The 19,537-nt window shown below is 38.8% G+C and overlaps 1 protein-coding gene across 1 annotated transcript in view; it reads right to left on the bottom strand.

The window, feature by feature from the left end:
- The window catches only part of FGB (fibrinogen beta chain), a 48,616-nt gene extending 29,104 nt beyond the window's left edge, over nucleotides 1-19,512 (bottom strand). The window contains exons 1-3 of the mRNA XM_044062431.1: nucleotides 19,384-19,512; nucleotides 18,478-18,666; nucleotides 4,099-4,282 (exon numbers count right to left, since the gene is read on the bottom strand). Coding sequence (XP_043918366.1) covers nucleotides 4,099-4,282; nucleotides 18,478-18,666; nucleotides 19,384-19,497 — 487 coding nt within the window. The 5' untranslated portion in view covers nucleotides 19,498-19,512. The remainder of the gene's footprint in view (nucleotides 1-4,098; nucleotides 4,283-18,477; nucleotides 18,667-19,383) is intronic.
- Between the last annotated feature and the right edge of the window lie 25 nt (nucleotides 19,513-19,537).

The raw sequence follows: 19,537 nt of genomic DNA, 5'->3' as shown, positions 1-19,537 counted from the left end.
TTTGTTAATATAACAACTCTTAAGTCACAGAATCTGCTGCCTGTTTCACTAAGATGTTGCTCCAGTCAGTTGTTTAGTGTGACCCAACTGTTCATCGTACAAATAATCTATGTCCAGTTGCTTGATTGTAGAAGATGAGAGGAAGAGGAGAAAGGAAAGAATGCATATGACAACTGAAAGGGACACACTTAAAACATTGATTACAGGAAGGAATTACTTCATAACAGAGAGTGGGTGGTAAGAGAACCACATTACAGATGAGCATTTTGGGGGGCAAAAAACAGAGTGCTTGAAATGTGCATCTGTGAAGATGGTAGTATAGGGAGGAGCTAAGTGATAAAGGCTAACTGTACCAGACAAGGAGAGTGGACAGACTGATTTCTGCTACTGTCAGGATCTACAGATGTTTATATGAAATATGACAGACAGTTTTTAAGAAAATGTTAAGCATAACTGAAAAGGAAAGTAGAAACGCAGTATACATATAAGGAGATACTACTGTATATTTATACAGAAACTGCTGACTGAACAATGTAGAATGTCAGACATAGCATTATTTTCCATTCAGCAGTTAGAACATTAGGTGCTGCACTCAGTCTTGAAAAACTAAGAAAGGTTTAGAGTCTCCAACAGCCCTAAAGAAACTGAGAATGAGCCTTGATCTGTGTGTGTGTGTGTGTGTGTGTGTGTGTGTGTGTGTGTGTGTGTGTGTGTGTGTGTGTGTGTGTGTGTGTGTGTGTGTGTGTGTCTTCCACATTATTGCTCTAGCCCACATCCTTTCTTCTCATTTTCTGTATCTTAGATTGGTTTGCAAGGTCCACACTTGAAAACACAAATGCATAAGTCAAGTGGATCACAAAGACCTGAAATTTGTTATGACAATCCTTTAAAATTAGATTATATTAAACCAAGTTAAAATAACCTGTACTATAACTGATAGAAATTATCTTAAATCCAATTACAAAACTACTTATAGCACCGTAGTATTTTTCATAAGGTATATCTGAAATGTGCCTTTCAAGCAACAGCATAATGCAATGATCAAAAGTTTCATCCTAGTATTTTGGCAGACTAATGGGAGCAATAAAAAGTTAAGTAGATTTATGTTACAACTATACAGTGACAGCATAGTAACTGTGGCTGCACAAGTAACATGTGACACTGGTCATGATTACAAGGTTCTGAGGAATTATCGGAGGGTGGTGGGTTGGCATAGAAAGAAGCAGTAATTTTGTTAGCTCATCTTTCCTAGGGGAAGGATACAGGTTCTGCCAAGTGCTGCAGCACAAGTGGATAGTTTAGGTTCCAACCCTTCTGCTACAATGAAGAGTCTCACTTGCAGATCACCCATAGCCTGATGTGTACTAGCCTCATTGCACATTGGGAGTAGGGTTGAAACTGAGGGTAGGGCATAATAAAAAGATTTAAACCAAACGATAATGATGATGATGATGATGATGACTTGCTAGCTGTCTTAGTAGATGGCAATGTATGCAGCTAGCAATTAGGAGCACAAATGAATCCAAAGTGTCAGGTACAAATGTGATGGCTTGGGTGGGAGGCAAGGGAAAACATTATTTCAAATACTGTACTAGCCAGTAAGGTTTTTGACTTGTATTATTTTTGAATTTTATTAAGTTTTGTACCAGCTATGGTGTACTATTGCCCTTCTAACCTTATTTCAATCCCTTCAACAATGAATATCTGAATCTTTTCTGTTCACCACATGCTGTTTCACCACAAGAAAAATAGCTCTGACACCTTTATATCTCAGTATTCAAGAAAATATGGAAACTATCTAATCTGCTACAAAATGCTATGATGGCTTGTTACTACTGTGCTCTTTGGTGTGGAAGGGGTCAGTATAAAGGCTGCAGTTCTGAGATTTTATAAAAAGAGAATGTTTTAGAATGGATGGACACCACCAGCAGGAAAAAAATACCTTGTATGGATAAGTGAGCAGCGCACTGAATGAACACCAGAGCTTACAGTGCCTGTCTGTCATAGCTAATGGCACAAAAGAAAATAATTGCGTGACACATTTGCTAATTATTTCATTCAAGTCACTTGTATTATTTCCTCCCACTCTGTCCTCCATTTTAACTGTACTCTTGCCACAGTCTACATCATATCTTTTGGTCTGTTTTTCCTTGCAGTAAATAATCTGTGTTTTGCCTCATAGCCCACTTCCAAGATTCCTTTCATCATTAGTAGTGCTGTTTTGAATAGTTTTTCCATCTCAGTGCCTTTCTGCCTCTGAGATTACCTGAACCACATGCATTACTTTAGATGCAGCCTTATCGATGCCTCATACAATGGAAAGATTACTGCAGCATGACCAGAATCCATTCTTTGAGTTACGCACCACAACATATTGTTGGCTTTTACTGCTGCTGTTTCACATTGTACTGCATAGGTTCATAGCTAATTACTAGACTAGCTGCCCCTGTGGGACATTGTATGCCTATTCAATTTCTCTCCCAAAGCTGAGAATCAAACCCTTTACCTTGTTTCTGTAAAGCAAACATGTTAAACATTATGCCAACCTCTTCCATGAGAAATCCTGGGAATGAATATTATCTAAAGAACCTTTTCATCCTCCAGACTCCTATGTTCATCTATGTTTGTAGGATTTCTCTGGATGGCTCCCACCAAAGTACAAATTTTTGTACTGCGTTTGCATTGACTCTCAGTGGTCAGTTATTTATCAAACCTAGAAGCACTGCTAGGTCTCTCTAAAGAGTTTGTATTCATTACTTCGGGTCTGTCTGCAATCAGCAAGCATATTAAGCTCACTCTTCAATTCCAGCACTGCCACAGGCATTATAGCATTAATGGAAATGGGGCAATATGCTATGGAGTCTAAGAAAATTACACCAATGAGTCACAGAAGCATGATATGAAGTAAGCTTACCGTATACATCTTAGTCATGCTTATTTATTAACACTGCACATATTGCCTGGTACGCAATGAAAACATAGAAACCTGGACATAACAGAATTTACCACAAATACTGCTGACTCTGCACATCATAAATAAACTGATTTAGTCTTGGTCATCAAGTCGGTTCCTGTATAGACTGACAGGCTGCTTGAGAAGGTGTGGTAATGACAGCAGAAAAAGCAAAAAGGACATTCAGAAGACTTGAAAGTTGCAGAGTTCACACAGAGGGTGGCAGTGGTTAAGTTAGTATCTGGAGATCATGTTATGAGCAGAAAAGTGGGAATAACAACAAAAAAATGAATGTTAGTCCAGAAACAATCGATGTTGGTTCTCTGACCAGACATATTTACAAAACAAGCTCATAAGCAGTACAGTATGAATAATGCATGCCACAGGAGTGCCACACTGATGATATAGGTTCATTCTTCCTATCTAAAATGTGTGGTTTTGTGGTTTCCATAAAGCACCACTCCAAGAACCCATTCTATTGCATTTGCACTATTCTTTTACAAGGACGGATACATCTCCACATCTCAAACCCCTGCACCCCTTTAAGTATTACAACCAACTCTAACATCACACAGACTCTGGGTAGAAATTTTAAGGTACAAATTTAAGCCCTGCAAAACAGGTCCATCAAGCATTCCCAATAACCAAACAATTAATAAAAATAATATGGCTCTAAACATCTACTGAAAAATGTTGTTTTTCCATGGAGTAGTTTTATGTGAACTCCTACTTATTTGTTCTGTCTCTAACATGGGAGGAAAAAGATTCATGGAAGAAAGCTCTGGAAAAAAATATATCCAATTTTACAAATGACATGACTACATAAATTAGGAATAACATCTGACTTGTGTGGTAAAGCCAGTAGATCTAATGTTAGACAGATTAATTAAGGCATGAAAAATCCAACCTATCCTGATATTCTACATTAATGTTATAAGCCCAAAGTTGCCAGTGTCATTTGGGTGCTCTTAGAATTGAGTCCTTCCATTTTTTTTATTTATTTATTTTTTTTTACTTTTTAAACCATATCACAAATACTATGCATGCATAAAAGAAGGTGTGAAATAATTTTGCTCAGGGAATATTTGCATTTATGATGCAGTATATGAGAAACTCTATGCTTGACTAAGGACTCTCAGACTTACTTTCAGAAGCCTTTTCTCTGTCCTTTAGTGAACTTTCCATAGATGACACATGTCTGTAGATGATGTTGGAAGACTGAGCCAGGTTGTTCACATTAATGTTGAGGTCATTGACCGCCCTTCGGACATCACCTTCCTGCTTCACTATGGCTGTTTGCAGCTGACAACCTGTTGGGCACATAACTCCCTTAAGAAGAAAAAAGAAACAACAAACATTTAACTAAATGTCTACCATACATCATATATTTTCTCCTGTATAGACATTTATTTCCTTTTGAACTCCAAGGTAAAACATAAAGCACACAAGTTGTGAATTATTTTAATTTTGTTTTAAAAACGTGGTATAGGATGTATATATTTTACAGATTATATTTGACTCCAATCAGAAAACCAGGTCAGAACTCAATCTTTTATTTATTTGCTGCTGTTGTTGTTATTGTTGTTTTATTTTGTTAGCTTTATTGACTCATTGATTTGTATTCCTTCATTCTGTAATAACTGCTTTATCTTATTATCTTATTCGGGGTCATATGGAAGCCATATTTTATCTCCTAGGCAAAAACAAGAGAACTAATCCCTGCAAGGATGCTACTTCATCACAGAATGCACACACGCGCATGTACACGCACACACACACACACACACACACACACACACACACACACACACACACACACTCACATTCACACACACACACACACACACACACACACACACACACACACACACACGCACACGACGCACACACACGTACGCACACACACACACACACACACGTACACGCACACAGACACACACACACAAAAAAAAACACATGTACGCACACACTCACACACACACACACACACACACACACACACACACACACACACACATACATGCCTGCTGAAAATTTGCCATTTCACCTATGGTATGTCTTTTGAATATGGAAGGAAATTAGAGTGTCCAGCAAAAGCTGACATAGACACAGGGAGGACATGCAGATTCCTCAAAAAAATAATCCTCAGCCTCAGACAGCAGTGTTAATTGTTATTGCATTATTTCACTATGAACAATGAAGTCTTCTATTTCCACACAGCATAGTGTGGACACCACAGTTAGTTAAAGAAATAATTTAAAAAGAAAGTGTTAATGATGATCTCATGAAGTATATCCACAAGTCAATGCAACAGTGCTACAGCCATTAGATCTATATTATTTGCATCATTATTATTTCAATTAATTCACATGTGACTTAATATAGAATGTGTCTTCCCTCTGTACTATGGATCACAGTTCTCCAAAACAAAATGATGGTCCTCACAAATGGAGGAGTAGCTGTAGCATGGAAGCTGACGCATACATTTGACATACACTCTCAAACAATGTACAGAGCTCTGACCTTCTAAGGTATATTTCACTGCAGGTGAGTGACAGAAAATAAAGATTAAGGGATGAAAATATATGGAAGAGTGTACTCTCAGCACATGTGGCACACATTTTGTCAGGAAACAGAACAGATACATGTAAAATGTAGCACAGTAGTGCCTCCCAGTCATAACAAGATTTTAGTCTGCCCCAAATGTCTTCCAGCCAATCCTGTGCCTTTACTACCCTTAGAGACTACTATGTTTGCATTTGTTCCCACACCGCAAATGGAAAGCCTTCTATGACTCCTACCTTCTCTGTCCACATTGTTGACTCTTCTTTGATTACACTTTTCCTTATCCATAAAGGCAACTATTTCCTGACTTCTGTTTTCTCTGTCCCAAATTCTAGCCTTTCCTTAATGCCTGACTTTCTCACCTCTGGCCTCAATAGTAACCCTTTTTTCAATTTCAAACGTCTATTCTTTCTTACTCCCTCACTATCTCTTTCCTTCTTCAGTGATAAACTCACTTAACTTTGGAATTCTACTTTCTATAACACCACAGTAACCCACTCTTAAATCATGACTTCCATTACACCTCTTCCCAGTACTAACCCTTCATTAATTCCTGACTTCCACTCTTTCTGACTTCATAATTTTCTTTAATGCTTGCCTTTTATGCCCAATACCTTCAGTAACAACCCTTTCATAATTCCACATATCCACTCTTTCTAAATTCAGGGATAACCTTCCTTAACTCCAGACTTCCCATCTCCCTATCCCTGTGGTAATTCATCTTTACTTCCTGACTTTCACTATATCACTCTCCATCACTAACGTTTCACTCATTCCTGATGTCTTCACTCTATTTCCAATGATAATCTCTTCTTGCTCTGTCTCTCTCCAGTGTGGTGGTAACATTCTGTCTCCATTAACAACCCTTCTTTAATTACTCATGGCTACTCTCCTTGCGCCTCCCCCTCTGTTGTAATTCATCCATAATTCCTAACAGTCATTCCTCAGCACCTCTTCTTGTCTTCTATGATTCCACTTGCTCGGGTAAGCATTTACTTAGTTTCAACCTCTTATTTGGTAGCCTTCACCATGCCACCCCAAGCCTATCATCTTACAGGTCTTTTCAGTACCTGGACTACTGGACTTTAGTGTTCTCATTCTCTATAAGTGGCCACTTGTGTCAGGATATTTATGAGAAACTAGAATCAGCCCTTTCTAACACAGACACTGGGAAAACAAACTGGGAGGGATGAAAGTCATAGTATTCAGTAGTGTGAGAAATGTTGTGCTCAAGTTCTCAGCAGTTCCATCAAAGGGATGGCATAGGAGTCCTGATAAAGTTTAAATGGCACATACTATTGTTTAGAAGAACAAAGATAACATCAGCATGCATAATGTTGGTATGCTTCTAATACATGGTGTCAGTGCTGAGCATTTAATAACAATCAGTTTGAATTGCCTTTGCATAGTTTTATCCTGCAACATGCATCTCTCCCCATCAGTAAAAGTCCAAGTAAGTGAAGAGTCACATTCTTCATCTATCAGTGCACACACACACACACACACACACACACACACACACACACACACACACACACACACACACACACACGCACACACGCACACACACACACACACAATAACAACCTACCCTACCAACAATCTTAGTCCCTTTGTAACTATTGCTCTTTACTCAGCCCCTGATTGGATGCAGCCAGTCACAAGAGTGTAATTTCATTGAGTGTGCTTTAATTAACTGTAGAGCAGAAAACCCAGAGCTAGTCCCATAGTAGCAGAATGCAACATCCAGCTGTGTATTTCCACTCATATAGGCTGCCAGGTCAAAATCCCTGTGGCCAGACATGGCATATCATGTACCTAAGTACAAGCATGGGCCCTACTCAAGCACCCTTAACTCCTTGGTGGGCTTCTCTTACTTATTTTATTTATTTTCTTAAGGCCTTGTTAACTGGGTAGATGTGCTTGTTCAGGAATGGCTTGCAGCCACAACCTTCTTTGCTGGTGTCATACCTCACTGAGCTGTCATCCCTGCATCTGTCAAATGTCACAGCTCACTATGGTGGTGTTTAGTACCCCTGCTTCATGGAGCAGTGCAGCAAACTTCTAACTAATATCAGAAAACCCAGTTCACTGGCAGTGCAGATGCCTCCCTTAGATCTGCACCTATAAGTTGTCCTAAATTAGAAGACATATTACTTTCACTAAGCATGTTTCACCGGCACATCCCACTGAGATGCCGTTCTTGCTGAGCAATATCTTGAATCAAGAAGAAATCTTCCTACTGACAGACTTTACTGGGAGAGTGCCCCAGGAAGGCATCATTCCTTTTTTGCAGGCATCTATCATTGTTCCATATTAAAATAATTTCACTATCGTTTTTGAACTCATTGCAAAGGACTGCCAGCCTTCTAAGACTAGTTCACTACTTTATGCCACTTTTTAATGGGACAAGCTCTGTCTCACCAGTTAAGGTTAATCATCTGTGAACTGAGGGGGTGGAGCTAGGAACTAAACCTTCTATTTAAGGGGTAAAATAAAACATTTCACAGCTTTACTGGAAAGGCTCACCCAGACTCTGCTACAGTTTGCTGTGAGGGAAAGGTTTGCTTTTTATTTGTTGTATTCTGTATTACTTTATTGCCTTTTTCTGTTTTGTATACTGTGATTTGTGTTCTCTACACTGCGTTTTACTTGTATTCTGCTTTTAACTGCATATTAAAACTTGAAAAGACACCACAGCTCTGTCTCTTGTGAGTCAGACAGAAATTTTTTCCACCCTCCCAGCCTGTAACTGTTGTGTTGTTAAACACCACTGTCTTTCTAGTTGCCTGCCTCTTATGTTAATTTGACCATATATCTCATTTCCTCTCTGCTTTTACTGATTGGTGTAAGCACAAAATTATCTTTTTGTGAAATCACTCCCCTTCAGTTATTTAAATTTATTGGCCATCCTTCTGTATTCCATAGTACCAGAATAAAAAAGTGACCGTTCCTTTCAATCTATCTTGCTGTTTTAAAAATAGTGACTCTCCACTAAAACTTAACTTTTTAGACAGCTAAAACTTAAGTTACCCACTTTCATATCTAACTGCTTAGTGCACACTGCAGTGTTTAGGATAAACCATTTTTTTTCATCTTACCTTTAAGCATCTATTGCAAAACCATCAGTTATTGGAGAGCCCACATTCTGCCTCTCAGTAGTCATCTTGGGATTAGTGCTTCTGTTTTCTCCTGGTGAGAGTATGAGTGTAGTTACATTATTTCCTGGATACTGCTGATCACCAAAAAGCTTAATAACTGCTGTATATGTGACAGCTTGGAATCTGTGCTTATATTCTGATCCTGGTGAGAGTAGGAGCAGAGTGCATTGATTCCTGACTCTTTCTGGTTGGAGAGTGAGTATCTGTGCTTAACATACCTGATTGGTCTGGTTGCTATTCGAGGCATCTACCAGAAAAAGGCTACAAGCCTGAAGACTCTTGCATCATCTGGGACAAGAATGTGGATCACCAAACATGCCATGGTCTGCCTCTCTTCTTGGGATTGGTGCTAACATTTTGCTTCTGGTGAGAGAAGAAGCAAAGGAGTATTGTATCCTAAAAGAGTGAAGCTGTGCTTAGGCCAGCATTAGTAATAACCAGGCAGTAGCCATTCATGCGACTCCCCTCTTTTTATCATTCTTGACAAGCTAATTCTTTATTTTCAGTAAGTACTGCTTGATTTCTTCCTTACTTTAGAATATATCCCTAAATACTTCATCTTAAAATTTTCAGGGTCTACATATTAGTTTCTCTTCAAGTGTTTGGCAGTGCTCTGTACAGACTCGGACACTTTGAGTGACATTTTTCCTGTAAAAGGCTTCACTACTTAATATATTGAGCTCATATCCAGGCATGTATAAAGGTCAGTTCCCTGTACTTTCTCCTGTCAACCTGGTGAACCTGGGCATCCTGAGGCAATGTAGCAACTGCCTCAAGTACACAGACAACCCTCTCCTCTAACCTCCCAACACTATGACTTGTGAGAGATGCACATATATAGCCAAATTCAAAGCCAAGCACTCTCCAGCCAAGACTGGATTAGCCAGTCAAGGGGAGAAGGTTAACACCTGCACCACACCACATTCAACACATAGCCCTCCAGAACATACATCACCACAACCCTCACATAGTATCACAAAACATACACCTACTTTTACAGAGGCTCTCAATAAAAATATGCCCAAACAACAGAGACCTCTGAGGCAGAAATGCAAACAACCACCACATCCTAGCTCAAACTATGAAACATATAGCTCACATAATCAGTGTGCCACTCAACCAAAGCCCATAAAGCAAAACAACTTACCCAATACACTAGTCATAGGTGAATCAATAGTAAGGCACACTGATGTCCCACTCACTAGGTTGAATAAGGAGAAAGTTATGGTCTGCTGCCTGCCGGGTGCTAGGATCTGCCAAATAACACACGCACTTAGGTCACTCCACAACAAGTGCAAATATGACTCTGTCAGTGTCCATGTTGTTGTGAATGACCTGAGACGTACCTCCCTGGACTACATGAAAAGAGACATAGAGGAGCTCTTGGATCTTGTAGCCCAGGCAGGTATGACCCTAGCTCTGAGTAGCATCCTACCATCACCCAGAATGATACCACAGTACAAGCAGAAAATGATTGACTTCAACAATTGGCTAAGTTTCTGGTGTGATTCTAAGGGGATCCAGTATCTGTCTGCATGGGATGACATGATCGACAGACCTTGATGCTTCACCAGAGATGGCCTGCACCTGTCACCCCAGGGATTCCAGATACTGGCCAAGACTCTTGCCACCTCTATAGTGCCTTTTTTAGGCAATGTCCTGAAGACAAAATTACCACCATAACAATTACAAGCAAACAAAATTTGAGGGTAATGCTACTCAAAGCTAGATGTCTAAATCTCAAAATGCATTCACTCGAAGCACTCCTTAAAATGAAGAACATCGACGTCTGTGCAGTGACCGAGAGTTGGTTCAAGGCTCCGGACAGCACCCCAGCACTACCAGGCTATAATTCATACCACACCTTTCGGCCCCTAAACCTGGACCGAAGCACTAAAGATGGTGGTGTCTCCATATTCATAAAGGATATGCACACCTCCAGACTAGTAGCCCAACATAACACATAAGAGATACTTCAGGTACAACTAACACTGGGTAAAACTCAGTCCAGGTTGTAGCCTGCTATAGATCCCCCACCATGTCTCAAGACCCCCAATCCAAATTTCTAAACACACTGGAAAATATTAGGGTACAACCCAATACCTTTATACTGGGAGACTTTAACTACTCCTCCATTAACTGGGAAAATTACTCATGTACCAACACACTTGCTCAATGTTTTCTGGAATTCATTAATTCCAATGCCCTGGACCAACTCATTCTTACCCCCACCAGGGGTAGAAACATCCCTGACCTGGTCATTACTAACATGGGCAACTGTTGCTCTACACCAGTAATCAACTACTCCCTGGTCAGATCTGACCACAAGCTAATCACCATGGATATCCACATCCCACTCTCACCCCCCCCAAAGGAAACCATTGTAAAAAACTTCTCCAAAGCCAATTTCCTCCAAAAAAAGGAAGCCAGTCTTGTGGTCCCCCACTATAAACAAACTCTACAACAGAAGGAAAAAACTGTTGCAGAAAAGGGTGAATTCCCAAGACTGGAAAAACTCCCTGGTCAGCCTCAGCAAAAAACTAGATCCATCATCAAATCCTCTAAAGCTAGCTACAAAAACAAAATTGCTGCAGATTCTAAAGACAACCACAAGGCATTCTATAGTTATGTCAAGAATCTACATGGCAATACTCAGATCTGCTCTGAGTTACAGCATAATGGCAATACATACAGAACCAACTGATATTGCCAACATATTGGCTGACAGGTTCAGTGCGAACTTTACCCCCCCTTTCACCCCCTAAAGGGCCTATCACAATACCTGAGGAATGCCAAGTCCCTATTATCATGGCTACAGAGGTAAAAAACGCACTGTCCAACGTCAAGAATACAGCTTCCATGTGACCTGATAATATCCCTGGCTGTGTTCTACATGAATTATAACATGAATTGGTATCACACCTGAGTACCCTGTTCAATCACAGTCTCATTTCAGGCTTTGTTCCTACCAAATGAAGCACTATTATGGCCATCCCACTACACAAAGGAGGAGTGACTACAGACCCTGGGAACTACTGCCCCATCACCCTGACAAGTCAGATATGCAAGGCTATGGAGGGCATCATCATGGACCTTATAAATAAGGACATAGAGAATTTCCAAACTGCACCCCACACAGTTTGGGTTTGTGAAAGGTAGATCATGCCTGCTCAACCTGATAAACTTCTTCAAGTCTATCACCAGAGCTGTGGATGAGAGCAAGGTAGTTCACACATCCTACCTAGATCTTGCCAAGCCCTTTGACACCATCTCTCACTCAGGAATCATAGGTAGACTCACTAAACTAGGCATAAACCCTATGTCATAAGATGGGTTGTCAACTGGCTCACTGATAGAACCCACACTGTGAAAGTAGCGGACTCCAAATCTGACTACTGACCAGTTACAAGTGGTGTCCCACAGGGATTGGTCCTAGGTCCTCTCCTGTTTGACATCTACTTCTCTGAAGTTCAAGCCAACACAAATGGACTCTGGCTGACCAAGTTCGCAGATGATTGCAAACTGGGACCCATTACTGATTCTCCAGCTGATGTAGACATTCTACAAAAAGGCCTCACTGACACCAGTGACTGGTGTCAGAACCATGGCTTTAAGCTCAATGCCAAAAAGTGCATTGCCATTCCCTTTAGGGAAAAATTCAGTGCCCATGAACTACCACATAGGCGGTAGTCCACTAAACACCGAAGGTGTGATAAGAGACCTGGGGACACAGGTTGACAGCAACCTCTCCTTTGATAACCACATTGCCATGTAGTCAGAAAGTCCTTCTATGTGGCTCATCTCATTACAAAAAGTTTCTCATCCAGGAAGAAAGAGGTCATGATCCCTCTCTACATGTCCCTCATTAGACCTATTATAGAACACAATGCCTCATTTGGTATGTACCTCACTAGACACCTACAACAACTGGAAAGGCCACAAAAATACCTCACTAAGAGGATCTTAGGCCTTAGATACATGCCCTATATGGACAGACTCAAAAAACTCCAGCTATACTCTGTCTCTTATCGCCTACTTAGAGGCGATCTCTGCTTGACCTACAAAGCCATGTCTGACTCAGAGCTGCTAGATATGCTACACCTAAAGAAATCCTAATCCCTCTGTGCCACATGCTCCAGGGACCTAAACCTCATTACCACAATAAACAGAACATGCTGGAGGGACAGGTTCCTAACCCAGAGACTTCCCCATACTCTTGAACAGACTTCCCATTCACGTCAAGCAGAGCACTTCACCGGCCCTCTTTAAGAGAAATCTTGATGAGTGGATGGGCACTAGGAAGTTCATCCCGGGAATCACTTCATTGGCCTTGCTAGATAGGGGCACTGGGAACTAACTTTGGGTGGCATGATGCCAGGGAATCTTCTTGGGCTAGGCTTATATACGCTCCAGGGCCATTAGCCTAGTACACACCTATGAACCTATGAACCTGTAATCCTGAATATGATAATGCGGATATCACAGAACTGCTGAATGAATATGTGATTCTTTCATAAGTCAAACAACTACCTTTTAGTTTGACTTCTTAGTTTTCTACTGTTATTCATTTAAAAGAAAACAGCATATTTGATTTGCATCTTGTTTGAGAATATGAAATAACACAGTAACAGGATGCACCATGATGTCTTATGAATATACTCGAATCAAACATGCCCCACAATATACCTGAGGAGCACATTGTCTAGATGTGAAAAACTTGTCCTCAGCTCAGTTTATCATTTCTAGTGTTCAGAATGGTTGTAGTGACTTCCATGAGTTACTTCTCTGGCTATTCCAATTGTCAGTCATGTGTTGCTTGCAGTCCTTAAACAGTACTTATCTTTATTGTATTTATTTGTTTATTGTCATGGTCATGTATAAGTGCCATCTGCTGTTTAGAATGATCTGTTACCTGGCACTAGAAGTAATACTTGCTCATATTTCTTAAGATAATGACCAATGCCATCTTTAACAAGTTATTTTCACTGCATTCAGCAGTCAGACAAAGGGAATTTTCTGATTTTACAAAGGTCCGCTGCTTATTTATATCCGACACTTCCTCTTTATAGTCATCTGTGTTGGTCCTGTTTTTCTTACTTCATCTTTTGATACCAGATATGAATTTGATATTTTCATCTCGTCAGTACCTTAACCCAGCACCCTTACCTGTATGGGAACCTTAGTGTACCTACATGTATCTCACAGATGTTTCTCTAACACATACCACTTTGCAATATTCCTTCCACTATATTACTTGCCATCACATAAATCCTTCTGGATATATTTAGTTTTACCAGTATCTCCTTAGATTTGTTTCTCCTGTTTGCCTTTTTTCCTCTACTTCAGGTTATATTCTGACATTTGCATTAATAATCTTGCATGTTATAACACCCATCATTGGTCAGGCTACCTGTGGCACTGTACAGATTTCACCACTCCCAATCCACTATATTACTTTCCATCACATAAATCCATCTGGATAGATTTAGTTTCACCAGTATCTCTTCACATTTGTTTCTCCTGTTTGCCTTTTTTCCTCTACTTCAGATTATATTCTCACAATTACATTAAGAATCTTACATTTTATAACACCCATCATTGGTCAGGCTACCTGTGACACTCTACTCCCAACTGCATCCCATCAACTCACATTATCAAAGTAGTTAATCCTCTGCAGCACGTTTCATGCATTAGTACTACCTTTACACATCATCCCTTTTCTGAAATGACATGTATAGCCATATCTATATCTGAATATACATGATTTACTTTCTGTTGGAAAACTAACATGAATGTCAGTATCCTGAAGGTAAACCAATCTACAGTGAAAACAGAAATGTCATCTTCATAGTACACATGTGCAGAGATAGCTAATTATATATGCTAACTTCAAGATTTCACAATCCCTGCGGAAGAGAATATTCCCCAACCCAGAGATTTCACTCTTGCACACCTGTCAACTATCTGTATAGATGAACAAATACAGTCAGTTAAACAGATGTTGACCAAACTCCCTGTTGACTAAACCAACAGAACACACACACATGCACACATACACACACACACACACACACACACACACACACACACACACACACACACACACACACACACACACACACCACTAAAATGTAAATAAATAAACTAAGGAACTCCAGCAAGGTCCTGTGCTAAAACCCATCCATTAATGCTACTCTTTAGTACCCATTTATTATCACATTTTCTAAACTGCCACCCATGCATTCAATTACAATATCTAGTGTGTGTGTGTGTGTGCGCGTGTGTGCGTGCGTGTGTGTGTGTGTGTGTGTGTGTGTGTGTGTGTGTGTGTGTGTGTGTGTGTGTGTGTGTATCTGAGTGTATGTATATATAAGGTAGATTTATATTGCTAGATACACAACCGAAGCAAAAAACACATATATGTATGTAAGATAAGTATACTCCCCCCACACCCAAATAAACATATAGATGCTCTCACACACACACACACACACATGCTGCACATGCTGCACCCATTTCCAGCTGATTCTGCACAATGAATGCACTGTTGTCATTACCATGAGCTAAATGTGTGAGTTGTGTCTTTTATAATAATTTAATACCTTACATTTAGCCTATGATTAATTTATTCGTACCTCATTTGATATTTATATACTGCCTTTAATGCCGTTTGCAAATATGAGCCTATTCTATACAAGTATAGGTAGATGTGCATCTATTACACAGTCCGACAACAGCCAAGTTTATAAATGAAGTGAGACTTTTGAAATACCCCACCTACCTGGTACAAAAATAACAAATAAACATACAGTGATGCATTGCCCATGCCACACACACACACACACACACACACACATAAACACACACATCCATACATAGACACATGAGCATGCATTCACACACACACACACACACACACACACACACACACACACACACACACACACGCACCAATGATATGTGCAAATGTTTCAAAATGTTGTTATAGCATTTTAACCTTCCCGAGCTTACAAGAGTTACACTCATTTAATATGCGAAATAAATGCAGTTTTTTTTGTAACAGATATTTTTTCATGTGTGCACTAGTTCTCTGTAAGTTTTTTTGTAGCAGATGCTTTCTCATGTGTGCACTAGTTCTCTGTAAGTTCTTTGTAACAGATATATTCTCATGTGTGAACTAGTTCTCTTTAAGTTTTTTGTAACAGATATTTTCTCATGTATGCACTGGTTCTCTGTAAGTTTTTGGTAACAAATATTGTCTTGTGTGCACCAGTTCTCTGTAAATTCTTTGTAATAGATGTTTTCTCATGTGTGCACTAGTTCTCTGTAAGTTTTTTTTTGTAACATTTATTTTCTCATGTGTGCACTAGTTCTCTGTATGTTCTTTGTAACAGATATATTCTCATGTGTGAACTAGTTCTATGTAAGTATTTTTGTAGCAGATATTTTCTCATGTGTGCACTAGTTCTCTGTAAGTATTTTTGTAACAGATATTTTCTCATGTGTGCAGTAGTTTTCTGTAAGTTTTTTGTAACAGATATTTTCTCATGTGTGCACTAGTTCTCTGTAAGTTTTTTGTAACATATTTTCTCATGTGTGCAGTAGTTCTCTGTAAGTTTTTTTGTAGCAGATATTTTCTCATGTGTGCACTAGTTCTCTGTAAGTTTTTTTGTAACAGATATTTTCTCATGTAGATATTTTCTCATGTGTGCACTAGTTCTCTGTAAGTTTTTTGTAACATATTTTCTCATGTGTGCAGTAGTTCTCTGTAAGTTTTTTTGTAGCAGATATTTTCTCATGTGTGCACTAGTTCTCTGTAAGTTTTTTTGTAACAGATATTTTCTCATGTGTGCAGTAGTTTTCTGTAAGTTTTTTGTAACAGATATTTTCTCATGTGTGCACTAGTTCTCTGTAAGTTTTTTTGTAACAGATATTTTCTCATGTGTGCACTAGTTCTCTGTAAGTTTTTTTGTAACAGATATTTTCTCATGTGTGCACTAGTTCTCTGTAAGTTTTTTGTAACAGATATTTTCTCATGTGTGCACTAGTTCTCTGTAAGTTTTTTTGTAACAGATATTTTCTCATGTGTGCACTAGTTCTCTGTAAGTTTTTTTGTAACAGATATTTTCTCATGTGTGCACTAGTTCTCTGTAAGTTTTTTGTAGCAGATATTTTCTCGTGTGCATTAGTTCTCTGTAAGTTTTTTTGTAACAGATATTTTCTCATGTGTGCACTAGTTCTCTGTAAGTTCTTTGTAACAGATATTTTCTCGTGTGCACTAGTTCTCTGTAGTTTTTTGTAACATATTTTCTCGTGTGCACTAGTTCTCTGTAAGTTTTTGGTAACAGATATCTTCTGATGTGTGCACTAGTTTTCTGTAAGTTTTTGGTAACAGATATCTTCTGATGTGTGCACTAGTTCAATGTAAGTTTTTGGTAACAGATATCTTCTGATGTGTGCACTAGTTCTCTGTAAGTTTTTGGTAACAGATATCTTCTCATGTGCACTAGTTTTCTGTACTCTTCCTATTCTTTAAATGTGTGACACAATAGCCACTTTGCTACTACAAATAGCACTAGAAATTACATATGTTAGTGTACGTGTTCATTCAATATTTTGATTTGAATAAAAGAAAAAATGTAAACTCAGCCAAGATGTCAACCCTCTATACAAGCCCTACTCAGCAGCAGTACTTCATAACAGAATATAATGCTATCCTTTCCATGGAGTCAGTGGACAGACCTGATTCCACACATCAAGTGACAGCTTTGTGAAATCGTACGTTTAAATATTTCCTGTCATTTTTACTACATCTTTAGTACAATGTGGCTACAGGTGCTTGAGTACTTAGAACATGTTAAGTCAGCACCATCATGCCCAAAACACACAAGGTCCTAAGTTCTAAACAAATTAATTGTGTGATGTGGCAGCATATTGGTGGTTAGAAGTCTGTAGAGATATGTACTGATTTCCTTCAGTTGTCAAGCAGTTCTTGATTTTATTCACTTGTCAGGTAGTTTCTGTTTTCCACCTAATAGTTACTGCCACACAGTGCTGTATTAGTTACATGATTCTATGCCAAACCACATCAATCATTTAATAGTCCTTTTGATATTGGTACTAATTAAAGTTGGAGCACAGTGTATTAAGATATAGCAATGGCTAGAAAATATGAAGTCAGTGATACATTCACTTCCCACATTATGCCCTAATATTCTATATGCTGGGCAAAACTTCACCATAGGCAAGAAGATTCTATAGGCCTGTTACTTTATAATGTACAACTGTAGAATGCAGCCAGACAGCTAGTGTACAGGAGATGTTGGGGAGAAGAGCAATGAGACCCATCAGATTCATGCACACAGATGCATATACACACACATGCGCACACACAAACAGAAAATACAGAGAACATTAGGGGAAATGTTAGATATCTTCTGCAATAAATTATTCTTCACACTAATGCAAAAATTATTTGTGAAATAGACTCATATATGTCAAAATAAATGTAATGTCATGGGGATTCACTAAATAGTGATCAGTAGGGCAGAATTCATAAAGTTGTGTAATAAGGCTCTGTTTTTTCACTATGAATAAGTCTTTATGTTCTACAACATCTCCTGAACTGTTGTTTGGTACTGCTGAACAATATAATAAGGTATGGAAAAAGGCACAAGCATTGAAATAATACTGCCTCTCAAATTTTTGAGTATTTTTAATAAACATTTTGAAGTAGTAAACTACATGAATATACTATATTAATGAACAAAACAAAGTGTAAAGAATATTTCTCATTACCAGTTCCTCTTCAAAATGCCTGCATCCACCTTCATCTTGTATGACAACTCTTCGTGCCAGTTGTCCTGCCCTTGGAGGAGAAGTAGGGCGTGCTCGGTATACTACACCTGAATCTACAGGGGCAGGTGGAGGTCTGTAAGTTGGACGTGGCTCTCTGGGAGAATCATAAGGTCGATGTCCTCTAATATCCTGAAAAAGAGAAAATTCAAAGTGAAGCATTTCATAATTACTCATTTTTATTTTTCCCATTATGTTGTTGTTGTTGTCTTTCAACTTTTCTTGGTTAGGGGTCGCCACAGCGGAACTCCGGTCTGCTAATGATTATATCAGTCTATAATTTGTTTCACACCATTGTCCTGCCTGTCATTTTGCTACATTAGTACAGCTAGAAAATAGTTTATTGCTTGCAACTGCCTAAATATTGCTTTAAGTTAGAATGAAATGCTAACTCATTAAGTAATATTTGATGCTATTGTGCACAAGCACATATTAACTTATACATGAGAATTAGCTTTACATCACATTGTTTTTTAATAACATTTCCTGTTTATTTACTTGAATATAGACATTCTATATGCAAACGCAGTCAAAAACTAATTTCAGGTGAACACATGAATAAGATATTCTGTTCAGAGCATATTCTTAGTATCTGTATTATTGCACAAAACAACATAAATGCCGTACAGTTCAAATGGGGCAACCAAACAGACACAAGTTTCATAACATATTATCTATCTTCTACAAAGCATACATTAAGCTTCAGTAACCTGCCTGTCATTATCAGAAGTGACATCTGCTATACTGGTTATTTTTTTTTATTTTGTTTGCTCTAATTTGACTTACAAAATTACAAAACTACAATAGAAAACTACTGCATTCCACTTACGGAAATCAAAAAATACATACCAAGTTACTGTCTTGAGCTCTGACTATTATAATGCAAAGCAGACTAAGCAGAAGTAGCTTCATGCTTCCTCTGATCTTGCGCTCACATAAAAACGTAACAGGTTCAGTCCTCATGAGCAGATCTACCCCTAGCATTTATAAAAGAGTAATAGGG

The sequence above is a fragment of the Protopterus annectens genome, chromosome 2.part1, assembly GCF_019279795.1.
Source record: "Protopterus annectens isolate FY-2018-M chromosome 2.part1, PAN1.0, whole genome shotgun sequence".
NCBI lineage: Eukaryota > Metazoa > Chordata > Ceratodontiformes > Protopteridae > Protopterus > Protopterus annectens.
This window is presented reverse-complemented; position numbering and strand designations above follow the sequence as displayed.